Source organism: Tamandua tetradactyla, chromosome 8 (genome assembly GCF_023851605.1).
Source record: "Tamandua tetradactyla isolate mTamTet1 chromosome 8, mTamTet1.pri, whole genome shotgun sequence".
In the NCBI taxonomy this organism is placed as follows: domain Eukaryota; kingdom Metazoa; phylum Chordata; class Mammalia; order Pilosa; family Myrmecophagidae; genus Tamandua; species Tamandua tetradactyla.
The window spans coordinates 17,921,490-17,940,700 of record NC_135334.1 but is presented as its reverse complement, the minus strand read 5'-3'; the positions used below and the strand labels follow the sequence as shown (position 1 = coordinate 17,940,700).

Below are 19,211 nucleotides of genomic sequence, written 5' to 3'. Positions count from 1 at the left end.
CATTTTGAATGTTAGAGGAGGGGCAGAAGTAGCTTACATCCAGATGCATCATAGACTCCAGAAAGTTAAGAGCTAAAAGAGCCTTTGAGTTCATAAGGCAACTCCTTCATGTCACAGACAAGGAAACTGATTTCCCAAGAAGTTAGAGGACTCACCCCAGGCCCTACAACTAGGGCAGCAGAGATTGGACTAGACGTCAGCTGTCCAAGCCTCACCACATGCCTATTCAAATATAGTCAGATATCAAATTTAAGAACTTCTGTTGTCACCTAGTCTGTTTGGAACTTTCAGGAACTATTCACACACTTCATGGCACTTCAGCCAAGGTACCTTTGCAAGCACATAAAAGCCCTTTAGCATGACTGTATTCTTGGAAAGTTCAAGTGAAAATCATGCCCATAAATTAGGTTACACCCTACAATGATCCTAGCAGACGATTAGACTCTGTGCTCTGCTGAATGTGCAGATCAGTTTGTTAAGCACAGAAAAATCCATTTCCTTCTAGCAATTCCTTTCAAGCCAACCCTGGAAGCTTCGGTTATCAGATTTCAAGATGAAGAAGAACATGTTATACTTAAATGCTTCACCGTGAGATGCAAGCCTCCGCCACAAATAACCTGGCTTCTGGGGAACGGCCTTGAGGTCTATGGTAGGTGGAGAAACTCTCCCCTTTTCCTGTTTCTTTTCTTTCCTACTTAAGTTTCCAAGGGATTTCTAAATGTTCTGGCACCCTCTGGTGGCAGGAGATGCCAGAAGACACCATTCAATAATGTGTCCATTCTTTTCCAGACAAATTATCCTTTTAACCAATCAATATCATGCCTTAATCTTAAAAGGCCAATAGCAAACAATGAAAATTTTCTAGCTTAAAACAAGGCAGAAACCTACATGGAATGTTTGTTATGGCTTCTTAAAATTTGACAAAATTTCCTAAGAGAAGTGGTACAACATAACTATTACCCCTGAGCATAAACTTTTCAGCCCGTCTAACTATTACCCCTGAACATAATCATTTAACATAGTACATATAGTTACAAACCGAAATTTTCTTACTCATATAGTGTTGGACCAGCACACTATGCTCATATAATATAGGACTTCATCATATTACCCTTAAAAATATTATGGTAACAAAGAATCTAAACTTTGGCTCTTTAGATTGATGCAGGAAAGCTAATTAATTACGATGTTTGGGAATTTCTTTTAGTTTGCTTACATTTCAACAAATAGTACATCCAATATCTGTGTAATCATAGATTATAGAATCATAGATCTGGAAGGGACTTTTGACAGTTGAGAAAACCGAAGGCCAAATGGAGTGTTATAGAGAAAAGAGCTGAAATCCAAATCTTACTCCCAGGTCAATGCCAAGTCTACTTCAGTGTAAAACATCTCCTGTAGTTTGCCTGTTTTCATGCAATCTGAGTAAGTTCTTGGGTCTTTGCGTTTCACATGACATCAGGCTTCTTGCATAACCATTGTAAACTGTGAACCTTTTTCCAGTAGTGAAGGATTGATAGAGACCCATCCACTCTGGTTCACCTGCTTCCCTTTGCAACGCAGAGCCAAGCATATGTCCTAGACAGCTGGCCGCAGCTAGTAGTCTAATGTGCTTGTCAGGAAGTCAAGGTCACTGGTCTCTGAGACCCCCATCCAAAAGTGTTAAACAGCCACAACCTCACATACCTTTTTATATTTGCTGAATAGGTGAAACCAACCATGTATTTGAAGCTGATGGAAAGTTATGTAATACAACCAGTACACTCAGAGTCCACACATATGGCAAAAACTCAACAGCAGACTGCATTATCCGACATCAAGGCCTGCAAGGAGGAAAACTGATAGCACCCTTCCAATTTGAAGATTTGGGTAAGAAGAACTAATGGTTGTCTTTAATAATTTATACCTTTATATTACACTACCAAACACAGTTTAAAGGGATGGGCCAAGTCCCTCAGAGTGAGATTATTGCCAACAAAGCTCTCCTTAATAGCAAATTCCTTTAATGATTGAAATCACTCCAGCTGGACCACAGGGTTGTAAATCTTCCAAAGTTCAGAAGCAGCTCATTTGTGCAGACAACCTGGCAGAGCACCATATGCAAGCAGTGTCATGCTTGCTTCTTGACAATGACATCTAGCATAACTTGACCTTTAATCGTTTTATTGCTGTCACATATTTGGAGAGATCAGACAAAGCAAACTGCATCTTTGTATTTGACCCAGGAAATAACACCTAACTGAGATAAATCTAAACCTGTTGATATCATTTAACACTAATATAGAACACTCATGCAGTTACGTGAAGATATAGTTCCTCTTCAGATGTAAAGATGACTGTTTTGAAGATTTTAGTTTAGACATATTACTATTCTGAGCAAACCCCCATTCAAAACATTAACTGTTAAATGTGAAGAGGAGTTGCCTTCATTTTCAGAACCTCTTTTCTATGATTTCTTTGCCAAAAGTCCAAAAGGTAATTTTAAAAGTATATAAAACCCTTTGAGCCTTGGGGTTGCCTACAAGAAGTAACATGACATTTGTCATGTATGTAGTTCTGTAATTCGTTGGATTCTGAGTTTCATTGCTTTATAAGATATTTAGTATAAAAGAGATCCCTAAGGTAGAAGATGTCGCATTAGTGGAGAAGGAAACTGTGGGATGATGATGCATTTCTTGAAAAAGCTCATTTGTCAAACAAAATAACTGGTCATCAAAAGCCTTTGTGATGGGTAAGTTTGTTTACGAGAACCCCACTGTTGGAAAACTGAAGGGTTTTCCTCTGGGGGGGAGCGGTGGTTGTAATTAACCTACCCCCTCTCACACCGTAAGTCATCATTGAGGATGCCACAATAGAAGCCTCGAGGCCCCCAAGACTGCAGTGCAGCACTGTTCTGTACTCTTTTTGTTAATTGTATAGTATAATATATATACAAAGCAAAGAAATAAAAAAGCAATAGTTTTCAAAGCACTCTTCAACAAGTAGTTAAAGGACAAATCCCAGAATTTGTCATGGGCTACCATACGATCCTCTCAGATTTTTCCTTCTAGCTGCTCCAGAATATAGGAGACTAGAGGGCTTACATATTTTATCATCACAATCAACTTTTTTTCCTTTCTTTTTTGTGAAAAATAACATATATACAAAAAAGCTATAAATTTCAAAGCTCAGCACCACAATTACTTCTAGAACATATATCAGAGTTTGACATAGGTTACATTTCCACAACTTTAGGTTTTTACATCTAGCTGCTCTAAAATACTGGAGACTAAAAGAGAGATCAGTTTAATGATTCAGCATTCATAGTCATTTGTTAAATCCTATCTTCTCTGTATAACTCCACCATCACCTTTGATCTTTCCATCCCTCTCTTTAGGGGTGTTTGGGCTATGGCCATTCTAAATTTTTCATATTGGAAGGGTCTGTCACTAATATGGGGTAGGGAGATGGAACTATCTGATGTTCTAGAGAGGCTGGGCTAGGTTTAAGAACTTATCTGGACCAGAGACCCATCTGGAGGTTGTAGGTTTCTGGAAAGTTACTCTAGTGCATGGAACACTTGTGGAATCTTATATATTGCCTTAAGTGTTCTTTAAAATTGGCTGGAATGATCCTGGTTGGGGATTGGCAGGTTATGATAGGTAGCAAGGTCTAACTGAAGTTTGTGTAAGAGCAACTTCCGGAGTAGTCTCCGACTCTATTTGAACTCTCTCTGCCACTGATACTTTATTAGTTACCCTTCTTTTCCCTCTTGTGGTCTGGATGGAATTGTTGATCCCATAGTGCCAGGTCTGGATTCATCCCTTGGAGTCATCTCCAACATCACCAGGGACACTTTCACCCCTGGATGTCATGTCCCACATAGGGGGATGGGCAATGATTTCACTTGCAGAGTTAGGCTTAGAGAAACTGAGGCCACATCTGAGCAACAAAAGAGGTCCTCCAGAAGTAACTCTTAAGCATGTTTATAGGTAGTCTAAGCTTCTCTACTACCTATATAAGCTTCACAAAAGTAGGCCTCATGATCGAGGGTATGGCCTATTGATTTAGGTGTCCCTAAAGTTTGACACAGTATCAGAGGATTCCCTGATGGAAAAGTTTAATAGTTCCATATTCTTCCTCCCATCCCTCAAGGGACTTTGCCAATACTTTTTGATTATCTGCTGAAAATGCTCTAGGGAATTTCCTAATATAATTCATGTAGATAGTTTGATTGAATGTCATAAGTACTTGGAATCTCAGGTAGCACATGAGATTTTGGTGGTTTGTCCAGAGTGATCCCCCATGAATCCCAGAGTGATTTGATCAGTGACTGGAAAAGTATTTGCAAGCCCCCTTCGGGGAATGGTGAGAGTGGGGAGAAATTCAACTTCCCCAAGTTGAATTCTTGATATTCTCACAAGCAGTGTGGACAACCAAAGCTGTAGGCTGAGCCCCCAGTCTTGAGGTTTGTTCACATGAAACTTAACTCCACAAAGGATAGGTCAAGTCTACTTAAAATTCAGGCCTAAGAGTCACCCCCAAGAGAGCCTCTTTTGTTGCTCAGATGTGGCCTCTCTCTCCAGCCAATATGATGAGCAGTCTCACCACCCTTCCCCTCTCTGCATGGGACATGACTCTCAGGGGTGTGGTCCTTCTTGGCAATGTGGGACAAAGATCCTGGAATGAACTGAGACTCAGCATCAAAGGACTGAGAAAAACCCTAGAATGAGCTGAGAATTAACATCAAGGGATTGAGCGAACCTTCTCGAACAAAAGGGGGAAGAGTAAAATGAGACAAAGCGTCAATGGCTGAGAGATTCCAAACAGTCGAGAGATTATCCTGGAGGTTATTCTTACGCATTAGGTAGATATCACCTTGTTGTTCAAGATGTAGTGGAGAGGCTGGAGGGAATTGCCTGAAAATGTAGTACTGTGTTCCAGTAGCCATGTTTCTTGATGATGATTGAACAATGATATAGCTTTCACAATGAGACTCTGTAAATGTGAAAACCTTATGTCTGATGCTCCTTTTAGCTACTATATCAACAGAAGAGTAGAACATATGGAATAAAAATAAATAATAGGGGGAACAAATGTTAAAATAAATTCAGTTTGAAATAGTGGTAAATGAAAGCGAGGGGTAAGGGGTATGGTACGTATAGTTTCTTTTTCTCTATTATCATTTTATTTCTTTTTCTGTTGTCTTTTTATTTCTTTTTCTAAATCGATGCAAATGTACTAAGAAATGATGAATGTGCAACTATGTGATAATATTAAGAATTACTGATTGTATATGTGGAATGGAATGATATCTAAATGTTTTGTTTGTTAATTTTTTTTAATTAATAAAAAAAGTTAAAAAAAAAAAAAAAAAGAAAAAATCCTCTAGGATATACAAGATTAAAGGACCTCTTTCTTATTCTGCACTCCCTGTGTTTCAGTTGTTCAAATGAGCTATACAGATAGGTTGAATTAAATTATGCACTACAGAAAATTTCAGTTCCAGACCACATAAACCTTTCTTTCATTGGTCTCAAAGAGTATGTGTGGTTCTAAAATATAGACACTGTCTTCCTTACCCTTGTGTTCTGAATTACTTTAACCCCAACCTGTTTGGCTTCATTCTTACCTCTAAATATCAGGTTATATATAAAACAGCCTCCCAAAATCCAGAAATAATAATCACCACTCTGGACTTAATGTGTCTGTTCTAAAAGCTTACAATCTAGGCCCTTCTTTTCTTGTAAACATTTTCTAAAGGTGACCATACCATTGTTGTTCTTTTGTCTCTGGCTTATTTTTTTCTCACCAAATGTCCCACCTATTCATTCACATCATTGCTTGACTCACAGCTGTTCCTTTTTGTATCAACACAACCTTCATTCATAAGTACACACCATCATTTGACAGTCTACTTCTCAGTCAGTGCATCCTTCAGCCACCTGCATTCATCAGGCATCATGTTTAGGGCCCAAAGTCCACAGTCCATGAACATTCTCAATTTTAGATAATTCCATTGTTCCCAAAGAGAAAGAAAACCAATAAGCACACCCTTGCCAAATAGGAAATCTAAACCTCCCCTTGTCCCTCCCCCCATTATTTACCTCTGCTGTGATAGTGCTGATGTTTTCCTTTTGAATATAGCCCATAGCATGCAATAGCAGTTTTCCCCTTGTATCCTGGGCTTAAACACTCTTTGTACCAGAATCATATCTTTGAAGTACTTCTTGCAAGAACTAATTCATATTTCTAGTGTTAATCAGTGGGACACATAGGTCTATACAACCCCTTTCAATCTTGTTCATCGTCAGTATGGTAATATTATTTATAGACTCACTAGAGAAACACCTTCACTCCTATCTATTCCTTTACATTGGAATTCATACTCATTAGCTAACAGTTCACCCATCTCTAGCTTCTAGGTATCTCTAAGCCCCCTATATTCTGTATTAAAAACCTCTGATTATACCTTTATGCTGGTCATAAAAGTGGAATCATACAGTATCTATCCCTTTGTGTCTGGCTAATTTCACTCAATATTATATCCTCAAGGTTCATCCATCTTGTCATGTGCTTCAGGACATCATTTAGTATAACTGCTGCATAATAGTCCATTGTATATATATACCACATTTTGTTGATCCACTCATCTGTTGATGGGCATTTGGTTTGTTTCCATCTTTTGGCGATTGTGAATAATGCTGCTGTGAACATCGGTGTGCAAATATCTGTTTGTGTCATTGCTTTAGCTCTTCTGGTTATATACCAATTAGTGCTATTGCAACGAATTAGGGCAACTCGATATTTAGCTTCCTAAGGAACCGCCAAACAGTCTTCCATAGTGACTGCACCATTATACATTCCCACCAGCAATGCATAAGTGTCCCAGTTTCTCCACATCCTCTCCAACATTTGTAGTTTCCTGTTTAATAGCAGCCATTCGTATAGGAGTAAGGTGGTATCTCATTCAGTCTTTTTTTTTTTTTACATGGGCGGGTACCAGGAATCAAACCCAGGTCCTCTGGCATGGCAGGCAAGCAGTCTTGCCGCCCCTCATTTAGTCTTGATCTGCATTTCCCTTACAGCCAATGAAAATGAGCATCTCTTCATGTGCTATTGAGCCATCTGTATTTTCTTTTCAGAAAAATGCCTATTCATTTCTTTAGCCCATTCTATAGTTGGGTTGTTTGTTCTTTTGCTGTTGAGTTGTATGATTTCTTTGTTTATACAGGAAATCAAACCTTTGTCTGATACATGATTTCCAAATATTTTCTCTCATTGAGTTGGCTGCCCCTCACCTTTTTGACAAAGTCTTTTGAGGTGCAGAAGCATTTGATTTTCAGGAGTTCCCATTTATCTATTTTTTGTTCTGTTGCTTGTGCTTTGGGTGTCAAGTTTAGGAAGCTACCTCCTATTACTAGGTCTTGAAGGTGCTTCCCTACATTTTCTTCTAGCACCTTTATGGTGCTAGTTCTTATATTTAGATGTTTGATCCACTTTGAGTTAATTTTTGTGTAGGGTGTGGGATAGGGACCCTCTTTCATTCCTTTGGTTATTGATATCCAGTTCTTCCATATCCAGTTATTGAAAAGACTATTTTGCCCCAGTTCAGAGGATTTGGGGCCTTGTCAAAAATCAGTTGACCATAGATTTGGTGGTCTATTTCTGCACTCTCAATTCAATTCCATTAGTCAATGCTTCTGTCTTTGTGCCAGTACCATGTTGTTTTGCCCAGTGTGGCTTTATAATAGGTTTTAATGTCAGGGAGTGTTAATTCTCCCACTTCGTTCTTCTTTTTTAGGATGCTTTTAGCTATTTGGGGTCTCTTTCCCTTCCAGATGAATTTGGTAGTTAGCTTTTCCATATCTTTAAAGTAGGTTGTTGGAATTTTGATTGGTACTGTGTTGAATCTGTAGAGCAATTTGGGGAGAATTGACATCTTAACTATATTTAGCCTTCCTGTCCATGAGCAGGGAATGTCTTTCCACCTATTTAGATCTCCTCTGATTTCTTTTAGCAATGCTATGGAGTTTTCTGTGTACAAGTCCTTTACGTTCCTAATCAAGCTCATTCCTAAGTACTTGATTCTTTTAGTTGTTATTTTGAATGGAATCTTTCCCTTAACTGACTCCTCAGCTAGGTCATTGCTTGTGTATAGAAATGTTACTGATTTTTGCACATTAATTTTATATCCCCTACCTTGCTGAATTTGTTTGTTAGCTCAAGTAACTTCACTGTCGATTTCTCAAGTATAGTATCACGTCATCTGCAAATAATGAGAATTTTACTTCTTCCTTTCCAATTGGGATTGTGCTGTACTCTTACACAAATATTCCGATGTCTTTATGATTCATTCTCCACCCCATCGCTCCACCTCTGTCACATGAGCCTAGGGCATGTGGGGACATGAGAGGATTGCCAAACATAAAATGAGACACTGTCTGAACGATTCCCAAAGACATTCAGATTCTTTAGAGAACAATATATTGAAAAAATATACAGTTTTACTTCTCAGTAATTGTTCAAGCCATCTACAGAAATTACTACTGGGAGGAGGGGAATTGCAGTTCCTCTTCCTCTGTAGCAGTAGTCATCTATGACTCAAAACCATAGCTATAAATGTTTCTAATAATAACAATAAAGGTGACTTTTATTCATGACCTAACCATGGATTATCTAGCACCTGCTGCCAGATCCCAATAAGAATTCAAAAAGAAACTCCAGTCTCAGCTGTTGCTAGCTTCTATTTGTTTCTTACTTTTATCCTTTGGTAGTTACTACATTGACATACAGAGATTGTGTTCAGTCAACTGGTGTGATGATGGAAGGGGAAACGAGTAAGGATTCTCGTAACTGTTGTATTTCGTCTCTTTAATATTCTCAATGAAAAATTTTGGTTTCCTATTACTGCAATATGTTGTTTTGTTTGAAACACATAAAACAAAATTTTAGTCTCACACAAACATATAGTTGAAAAAAGGAAAGAGTATTTTAATAAAAGTTTAATAACTTTTTCAGATAATCATGGATATTCTTCTTTTTGGTAAAAACTTGACAAGAGGTAGTTTTTTTTTTTTAAAAAAAGGTTGCAATGTATCAATTAACTTCTCATATTCTGTTACATTAATAGCCATTGAACTCATGGATTTTTTTAGGCCGCATAATTTTGTAAAATCATGCACTGGTCATTTAGAAACTATTGATCTACTGAGTTAAACAGTTCTTTCAAATTTTGACATATTTAAATATCAAAATCACAGTCATTAATATGATCACTGACAGTTCTTTCAAATTTTGACATATTTAAATATCAAAATCCATTCATTAATATCATCATTGACCTCATCAGAAAGGTCTATTAAGTGCTTGGAAGCTGTCCAGTTCATAGTGGTGGAGAGGAGTTTTCCGAAATTATCATGTTCCTGTTGAGCACTTAATATGTGATTATTGCAACTAAGGAACTAAAAAAAAAATTATTTATTTATCTATTTATTTTTGCTTGAAACAACAGAAATTCATTGCCTCCCAGTTCTGGAGGGTAAGAGTCTAAAATCAAGGTGCTGGCAGGGCCATGCTCCCTCTGAAAACTGTAGGGTTTAGAGTCCTCCCTGGGTCTTCCTAGCTTCTGTTATTGACCACCAATCCTTGGTTTTCCTTGGCTTGCAGAGCCATCGCTCCAATCTCTGCTTCCAACGTGATCTTCTCCCTGTCTGCGTTTTTAGAGGAACTACATTTTTACGATTATTTCACTTTAATTATGGCTGCCGTATTGGACTGCACAGGTCTATAATGTTCTGACTGACTGGGGAGATGTCATAGTGCACTAGTATCCATTTGATCAAAATTATATTCAGTCTAAATGCACTTAGTTTGCAGCTGTCAATTGGGAGGATAATGCAAAGTACAAATTCTAATTTCAAATATATGTACATATGGACATGAAGCTTAGCTGAATCCACTTACACTATGCTAGAAGACCTTAACCATTATCGATAAATGTTATTTGCACCAATATTTCCCATATTATGTTTTTCTTGCAATTTGCTTCTAGTACTTACCACTATTGACTAGCTTTCAAGTTTTCCCCTCTTTTCTCAAGATTGTCTGACATTTTTGTAGACAAAGAGCTCATTTTAGGATTGGTCTATATATTACTATTCTGCTAATGTTTCCTCGGTGTTTCGTCTTCCATTTCTCAGAGTTTTTGTACACAATTTAGGTGTTTTTATATTTATCAAACTTTTTTTAATAAATCACATTTATAAAATGTGATAAATGTGATTTAAATATAAAAAAATTTAAATGTTTAATAAATGTAAAATTCTTTGATTAAATGGATGCTGAGACCCTCACAGATTTCATAAAACATTACCTACTTTTCACATGTCACTATCAATATTTGTAGATTATAACAGGCACATGCTTCCTGGGTTCAAGCCTGTTTAGGGAAATCTATACTAAACTGAACCTCTGGAAACAATCTTAAGAATTTTTTTATATTATACGACAACCAACATTTAGTAAGTCCTGTGCTTAATAAATAGCCAGGCATTGTGCTAAATATGTTTTATGAATGAACTCATTAACTCACAAAAAAAATCTCCCAAGAGGTAAATAGTATTAATATCTCCATTTACAGATAAGGAAAAAAATGATTTAGATAAATTATCTTATCCAAAGTCACTCAGCAGCAAGCAAGTGGCAGCAATAGAATTCAACTCAGCCTGAGACTGACTCCAAAGCCCACCTAACTGATAAATAGGTAGGTAGAGATTTGGATAGGTAGACAGTCAGACAGACAACTGATAGATGGATGGATGGACAGATGGATGGATGGACGGATGGATGGATGGATGGATGGATGATGGATGGATGGATGGATGGATGGATGAATGGATGGATGGATAGATAGACGGACAGATGGATGGACAGATGGACGGATTGATGGATGATGGATGGATGGATGGATAGATCCAGATGGACATAAATAGCAAATACCCTTTGCCTACTGCCAAATGCACCACAATGCAGAGGTCCAACATTCTGTACTTTTAAGCAAGGCAGGTTAGCAGATGGGCAATCAGCAGGACACAGATTCAAAAACAGAGCAAGAGCCACAGAACATATAATTCTGGTGTTTCTGCAAAACCTGCACAAGCAGATAGCAACCAAATGTATTCTCAAATCAATTTTACCAAGAATGATGTGGGAAAAATTTCTTTCTGTAGTTGCAGAATTTTGTTTTTCTCCTTTCCTAGTTACTGATCAAGAAACAGCTTCAGATGCTCTGGAGAAAAGTTCTGTATCCCTTCAAGACCCTCAGCTTCCCACTGGTACTGGTAAGTGTCAAAACCATCAAAACTTTTTTTAAAAGCATGCCTCCTTATTTTTCCAAATCTACTATAGGAACGTTTTTATTTTTATTTTTATTGAAGACCATATAGGATACCCTCTAATTTGCTCCAGCTTTGAACAAAACCACACCAGGAATGCTAACTTAGTGGGATGGGCTTCAGAGTAACATAACCCTCAAAAAAAAAAACATAACCCCATTTTAGTTCAGTGCTAAAAATGGACTGTGTCGTTTGACTTTCCTCTTCAGTAAAGGGCAAAGCTGAATTCATTTGTGGAGAGACTCATCTGTTTACACAAAGTAAAGACTTGGTATAAATGGAGAGCAAAGAAGCAGGATCTGGCGATTTGGTATTATTTGTCATTGAAGAACAAAATCACCTTTGAAGACACAAAGGTGGATTGAATTTGTTTTTCAAGAACTCAGATTATTTTTTGGTGACGAGATTAAACTCTAAATGAAGAAGAATTTAGAAAGCCTGGATTATAATTTCATTTTTTTTAGATCATGAACCGACCAGACGGTTAACTGATCATATATTTAATTTATCTTTGTATTTTACCTGCTGTGGTATCTAGCAATAGCAGGCACTCAGAAAGTGCTGAATGAAAGAATGATTGATTGAATTTGTTAGACTGCTTAGAGTGAGATAGTTAGTCTTATCCAGAGACACATAAATTTCTACGTGTTCTTTTTCTGTTTCACACACTGTCTCTATTATAATTTCCTTTGGTGGAATCAGTGCTTTCATATCATTATGATGGACCTAGTTCTGAGTACCAGATCACGTTTTTAAAAACCTGTATCCTGAATGATGTTAAGATAAATTTTGGAGATTTTTAAATATTGATACAGGATGTACCATGTAGTTGTGTGAATGGCAGTGGAAATTGCAACTATTATAAGGTGGGACAGAGACATCGCTTGCTTTAATAATCCAATTTTTAAAAACGTGTTTAGAATCTAGTTGTCTTTAAATTGGTTTACACGACTACAAAACAGTTCAATTTTCTGCTCTGATTTTTCATATCTAACGTAAGATTTGAAAAAAACATGTTTTCTGAAGTTCCTCTCAGCATTCAATCTCTATGATTTTGTGACTTAAAAATACTCACATTCAGTAAGAATGGGTGGTTTCATTCCCCTCAGGAGCCACATCGTGGCGCTGTGCAATGGGCTAATAGGCAAGAGTCAGCAGAAGGAAAGAGAAAAACCAGAAAATAGAAAACATAAGCTTCAAAAACAGAAAAGGAAATCCCTGATTTTCATAATTTCTGTTACCTAGCAAAAGCATCATAGAATGTGGGAGACAAGTATAGCTTTGAATGGCACCTGAGCCTATTTTCAACATCCAGATCATTCCTTTCTGCATTTCAGGCCCCAGGTTCTCTATCCATAAAGCTTGAAATACCATTCCTCAGCGTTCAATTCTTTCTTGAAGCATCCTAAAGACCTTCTCCCTTATAGGCCTATGGCTTAAAATTTGGTTTCTAACATTAGAAGTAAAACTGATTTTAATATCGGTTCTGCCTCTTATCTGCTGCAGGGCTTTAGGCAACTTTATTTAAATGCTCTAAACCTCTGTTTTTTCAGAGCTGTGGTGAGAAAAAAAGATAATATGCGCCAAAAGCTCAGTTTAAGGCTTAGCACAGAGTGCTCCGTAAATGTTTATCTTAAATTAATGAAAAAGGAAAAGGCAACAGGAGTCCGGCCATTGGCAATTATTTTTGCCAATAAATCATTAGTTCAAAATTGACCTTGTTTAAAAGTGGATGACTTCGTTTGGTTTCCCAAATGCATGCATATATCGCATCTTCCTTTTTTCACTTTAGTCACAGTGATGGAAGATTCCAGTAGAGCAGAGATTGAAAAAGAAGAGGAAGAACGAACCATTCAAGATCCTGAAGTAATTGCAGGTCTGTGCCACCCACTGCATTTAAAGTAAACACTTGACATTTTAACCTCTTAACCAATAAATCCAGTGACCTTTTCAGTCCTCATTTTTCTTGACCTTCCTGCTCTGTACGACATGATTGGTTAATCACTCCCTTGTCCCTTCTTGACTTCTCTGACATTCTCTCCTGGTCCTTTTCCTTTCATGCTAACCGCTCCTTCTCTGTGTTCTTGGGTTAACACTGCTTCCTCCTGCTTCTGAAACATGAACGACTTCTGAGTTTACTACCTCTGTTCTTTCCTTAGCTCTTAAAGAGTTTATCTCTTCTCAGGGTTGTCTCAGTTGCCTGTAGGTAGAAGATTTCTTTACCTGTATTTCTAGAATATTCTTATGAGCATCAGTCTCCCGTGTCATTCCATTTTCCACATACCCCTAGGTGAATATTCTGCTCAACATCACCAAAAACCAAACAGCAGGTTTTCCCACAAAATCAGCTTGTCTAAAGCAACACGCAGGTCCAAAACCTAGCAGTCATCCTTCACGCCTTTTTCTCCAGTCAGTTTCCAAGGAATTTTGAGTCTTCTCCTTCAGGTATTTTGGACATTTTCACTGTCACCACATTGACTCAGCCCCTCCTCATCCTCCTACATGAAGTATTGGTTCCTGGTACGTTTTTTAGCACCCTCCTTTCAAACCACTCTTTTGCACTCCTCACACCTGTGTTCAGAAAACTTTTATGGTTTCCCACTGTCCATGGAATGGTATCGAGTTCCAAGCCCTTCTGAAGTACTCTCCACCGCTTAGCTTTGTAGTCTTATCTCTAAGCAGGCCCTACAGGAATACACATTTTTCTCTGAAAACATCATCCTATTATTAGTGCCCTGACCTCATTTATCCCAGCTGTCCCCGATAGAAATACCTTCACAATTTTTCCCCAAACCCTCCTTCAGAGTCAGTATCTTTACGGTAGCCTTCTTTTTTTTTTTTTTTTTTTTTTTTTATCAACTCAGCCTTTAGGGTCCATTCCTGCCTCTGAATCCCTGAACTCATTATTATATAACCCACAGACATGGAGCTAGCCCTTAGCATAAGATAAGTTACTTTTGTTTGTTTTTATTAATTTATTTGTTTACATGTGCAGAGGGTATTCCCCCTTAAAGCAAAAGGATTGCAACATACACAGCTCCAAGCACAGTGTTCCACTACACAGCTGGCACTCCTTCATTGCTTGTTGTTTGAGATGAGAAGACCAGGACATTTAGCAAAACTTCAACTCATATATCCGAATTCCAGGTTCAGAATGACATCTCAGAGTCCATCCGGTTTATCCTCCAATGCCTTCGTGTAGAACCACATTTAGCCTAAGTTACTCAAATGAAACCTGTTTTCGTTTTATTTGAATAATTTCTCAAGCTTCTTAACAATCTGTCTTGCTACTTTTCCATCCTTTGCTAAGAAATCATTCTTTATAACTGTTCTAGTTTGCTAACTGCCGGAATGCAATATACCAGAAACGGAACGGCTTTTAGCAAGGGGAATTTAATAAGTTGCTAGTTCACAGTTCTAAGGCTGAGAAAATATCCCAATTAAACCAAGTCTATAGAAATGTCCAATCAAAGGCATCTGGGGAAAGATACCTTGGTTCAAGAAGGCCGATGAAGTTCAGGGTTTCTCATCTGGAAAGGCACATGGCGAACACAGTCACAGTTTCTCTCTCGGCTGGAAGGGCACATGGCAAATATGGCGTCATCTGCTAGCTTACTCTCCTGGCTTCTGGTTTCATGAAGTTCCCTGGGAGGCGTTTTCCTTCTTCATCTCCAATGGACTCTCTGCTTCGTGGTGCTGCAGCATTCTCTGCTCTCTCTGAATCTCTTTCTCCAAAATGTTTCCTCTTTTATAGGACTTCAGAAACTAATCAAGACCCGCTCAAATGGGTGGAGATATGTCATCCCCTAATCCAGTTTAACAACCATTCTTAACTAAATCACATCAACCAAGGAGACGATCTCATTACAGTTTCAAATACACAGTACTGAATAGGGATTATTCTACTTTTATGAAATGGGATTTATATCAAAACATGGCTTTTCTTAGGGAGCATACTACCTTTCAAACCAGCACAATAACTAATTCGGATCTTCCTACTATAATTTAAGTCAATTCATATCTTCCATAGAAAAGAAAAATAATTAATTCAATATCTACGTAACTTTAAAACCTTCTTCAAATTATCCCACAAGATCCCTTGGTTGGTTGGTATTTCTGTTTGCTTGTTTTCAGAGAATGAACAATGTTGAGTCTCTTTACCCTCAGGGTAAAGCTCTCCTCTTTTCATCTGAACTGTCCATCAGTCAATACCACACTTTGGAAGTATCATATATATTCTTCAGTGAACAAAACCAAAACTGTCTAAAATCGTTTCATTTCCCTTATAGAGGCAAACCCCAAGCCTGTTGGATTGACAAGGAGGAAAAGTGGCATCCTATTGCTCATTCTTGTGTCCTTCCTCATTTTCATACTCTTCATCATCGTCCAACTCTTTATAATGAAGCTGCGGAAAGCCCACGTGATATGGAAAAAAGGTGAGTGGGCAAAGCACCCCGTGGACACTACTTGATGCTAAAATAACTGGCTAGAGAAAGGGAAAATGCTGTCAAGCAAAGCCTTCTCAATAGATGCTGCACAATCTATTTGATAAGCACTGTCACTCAAATAAGTAATTGCTTGTTTTCCAGTAAATTGGTATGTGACCCTCCAGGGATTGTACTCGGAGTGCATATCCAAGAGAAACTAGAGCAGCTCCGGAAGTTACAGAATCTTCAGTTTACAAAAGAACACAGAGTGGGGGCAAGGGTGATTCAGTGGTAAAATTCTCCCCTGCCATGTGGGAGACCCATGTTTGATTCCCACCTGTGCACTTCCCAAAACAAACAAAAACCAACCAATCAAACAAAAATTCAACAAATAGTGCTACAATAATGGGATACTCACATGGAAAAAGAATGAAATGTGACCCCTGCTATGCAACATACAAAAAAAGGGGGGGATATAGAGTGGAGAGCTCATTCATTCATTCATTCAATAAACATTCACTGAGCACAGACAGAGTGCACTGGGGACACATCTGCCAACAAGACAGCCCCAGTTCCTGCTCTCTAGGAGTTCATATTCCTGGGATGGGCAATCAAAAGTTGAAAACAACACACTGTTTTGGTCCCAACCCTACTTTGCAAGAGCACACTCAGCCTTACTCAACCAAGATGTATTAGTCACTTTTTTCCCGGTACTTTCTTATTAATGTGCTTTTGGAAACCAAAAAATTATTATTTAGCTAGCATGAAAAACACCTATTAAAATATATACGCAACTTTTGTCAGAGTTGGAAAGCACCATAGGCGTTATCCAGAATAACCATCTACTCAATCCATTCCATTAGCGTGTGCCAGGATTAAGTCCCTTCTTGAGTTTCTAATGTGCTGTCGTTTTTACTACCCACAACTCTTATCCCGCCTACCACAGTCCCTGCAGGAATCATAGTAAAGGTTTTAAAACTATGTGTTGAAATAATGAGGACATGGGGTATGGGAGGGTGAGTGATGAGGCTAATCTTGTGTAAAATAGAGATGCCATCTTATCCAAACATATATTTCTACATAGAGATGACATCTGTGGCACCAGAAATTCATGACTTAATTTTCTCCTTGCAGAAAATGACATTTCAGAACACACACTGGAAAGTTACAAATCCAGGTCAAATAATGAAGAAACATCATCCCAAGGGCAAAATTGCCAAAGTAAGTGCATTATGGAGCCTATGAGTTGAAAAATGAAGTTCATTAATGTATTGCCTCTGAGGAAGAGAGCAAAAATCAAAGTTTGTTTTTTAACACTAGAAAGTCAATCCCCTAAGTCATCTTGCAGAATGTAAGGAAGTGCGTCTTAAAAAATAAAAAGTAGCCCTTAAGTTCCTGTAGCTCAAGTTAGGCCTGTTTGGGATGCTTGTCCCGACCCCCCACTGTCACATATAAGACAGGTCAGTGGACTTGGTGCCCTTCCAGAGTGTTCCATATTTGCCTCTACCAATGAAGCACTACCCACCCTGGCTTGTAATTTTTGGTGTTTTTTTATTTAGTTACCACAATACTCCTTCCGGTGGTAAATAATTTCATTGACTCTATCTGTATGCCCAGATCTAGCACAGGGCCTGGCACAAATTAAATGTTTAATTCATCTGTATGAATGAATAAATACAATGCTTAACTAATTCAAGCAGAAATAATTCAGGACTTTTGGATGACATCATTGCAATTCTTCCAGCAAAATATGTAAAGGAATGAAAAGAATCCAAATGGGAAGGAGATTGTGTATGTGTGTTCTTGAGAAAGATCCAGCAGGCAGAAGTTAGAACTATAGTGAAGCGACAGTCTTGTAACTTCTGTTTCATTTCCTGCACACAAATTGGTTCATTCCACCTGCCAGGAGTTGTAATAAATATGTGAGCTTTGCCTCTTCTCTCTACTGGTTTGATGGAGGTTTTTGTAGGAAACCAGGAAGCTTGTTTTTTACATGACCTCTGCCCATTTTTTGTTTGTTTTAACCCAGTAGAATGTGAAATGGAAAGAAAGAATAGATATACTAGCAGGAAGAATTGAAATGGGGAAGGGGAAAATGTACATAAGCCATATAAAGTCTGTTGTGTCACAACACATATTTCTATAGGATCTACCACCTCATGCTCAACTGGCAAATAGAATGATGTCAGTATAATGTGTAAGTTGGGTTGCTTCATTTGTCATTTTCCTTAGGCAAGGGAAATGAAAACAGTGGGTGTAGAATTAAAACCTTTGGTAGGAAAGGAAAAAGTCCTTAGCTCAGTCCCTGAAGAAGCAGAAGCTCTGGAAGTTCAAGTCTGAGAAAATTAAAAATGAGCACTCAGAGTTCCCTCTCCAAACAGTTGCATTCCCAGAGATTTGTCTTGTCTTCTAGGAGGCTGCATCTTCTCCTGGCCTCAGACCTCCGCTTGTGCCCACTTAGCCTCAGCCCCCTCAGGCCAGCATTTCCACCCTGTTGTTTTTGCAAATGAAAAAAAAAAATTCCGTGGGTCCATCCCCAGCCTTGGTATACAGAGTTGCATAGGCTTTGAGGTATCTGCCCCAATCTTATTTTCCCATAAATCATGTTACTTTTACTAGGCAGTTTTGCTGAAGGCATTTTTTTTCAGTAACACATATGTTATTCTATGACAGAAATGCTTGTATATTTTATTTCAGGTTTATCAGTATTGTCTATGTAAGCAGGCTTTTTAAAAATTATAATTTAACAATGCATTCAGACAATTTATATGCATGTATGAATTTTAGATTTGGTTTCAAAAGCCATCAACCTCTGGACTTAAAAATAGGATGTCCAATGAAAGTCTTCCGAAGAAGTGGGTGCAATTTTGCTCAAAATAAAATACTCATCATCAACATGTTTTTCTTTCAGCTTCCCGCCCCAAGAGCTGCATGAACTACATCACTCAGTTGTACACTGAAGCAAGGACAAAGAGGAAGGGACGTGCACAAAATTCGAAATTGAAAAGAGAGCTCACTGATATACCGGAGACTATCGTATAGTGCCCCATGCAAGAGAAAGTACGATTTGGGGGCAGCCATGTCGGCACTTTCACAGTCTGTGGGAAGGAGCATAATTCCTGGGACATGAAAAAATGGACTCTGAGTGCAATGCGAGATGGTGTCCTCTGATGAAAATCTGCCCCAGAGCCAGAAGAGCAAAGGAGGACCAAACTACAGGCGTAAAGCTTCGTAGGTAGATAATCATAATACCCCATTATGCCTGACACTACTTCAGAGCAGGAGGATTCAACCAAGCCTTGTGGATCAGGGTCAGCATGACCGGATAAAATCTTACAGAGAAAGGGACAGGATTTTTGAGATCACTAGGCTCTGGTGGAACTACATTAAAAAAAAAACAAAAAAAAAC

At 38.2% G+C, this 19,211-nt stretch overlaps 1 protein-coding gene across 1 annotated transcript in view; it reads left to right on the top strand.

The window, feature by feature from the left end:
- Positions 1 to 18,844, top strand: part of CRTAM (cytotoxic and regulatory T cell molecule) — a 31,631-nt gene extending 12,787 nt beyond the window's left edge. The window contains exons 4-10 of the mRNA XM_077112021.1: positions 506 to 649; positions 1,708 to 1,869; positions 11,241 to 11,321; positions 13,168 to 13,251; positions 15,665 to 15,811; positions 16,937 to 17,023; positions 18,714 to 18,844. Of these exons, the coding sequence (XP_076968136.1) occupies positions 506 to 649; positions 1,708 to 1,869; positions 11,241 to 11,321; positions 13,168 to 13,251; positions 15,665 to 15,811; positions 16,937 to 17,023; positions 18,714 to 18,844 (836 nt within the window). The remainder of the gene's footprint in view (positions 1 to 505; positions 650 to 1,707; positions 1,870 to 11,240; positions 11,322 to 13,167; positions 13,252 to 15,664; positions 15,812 to 16,936; positions 17,024 to 18,713) is intronic.
- The last annotated feature ends 367 nt before the right edge of the window (positions 18,845 to 19,211 follow it).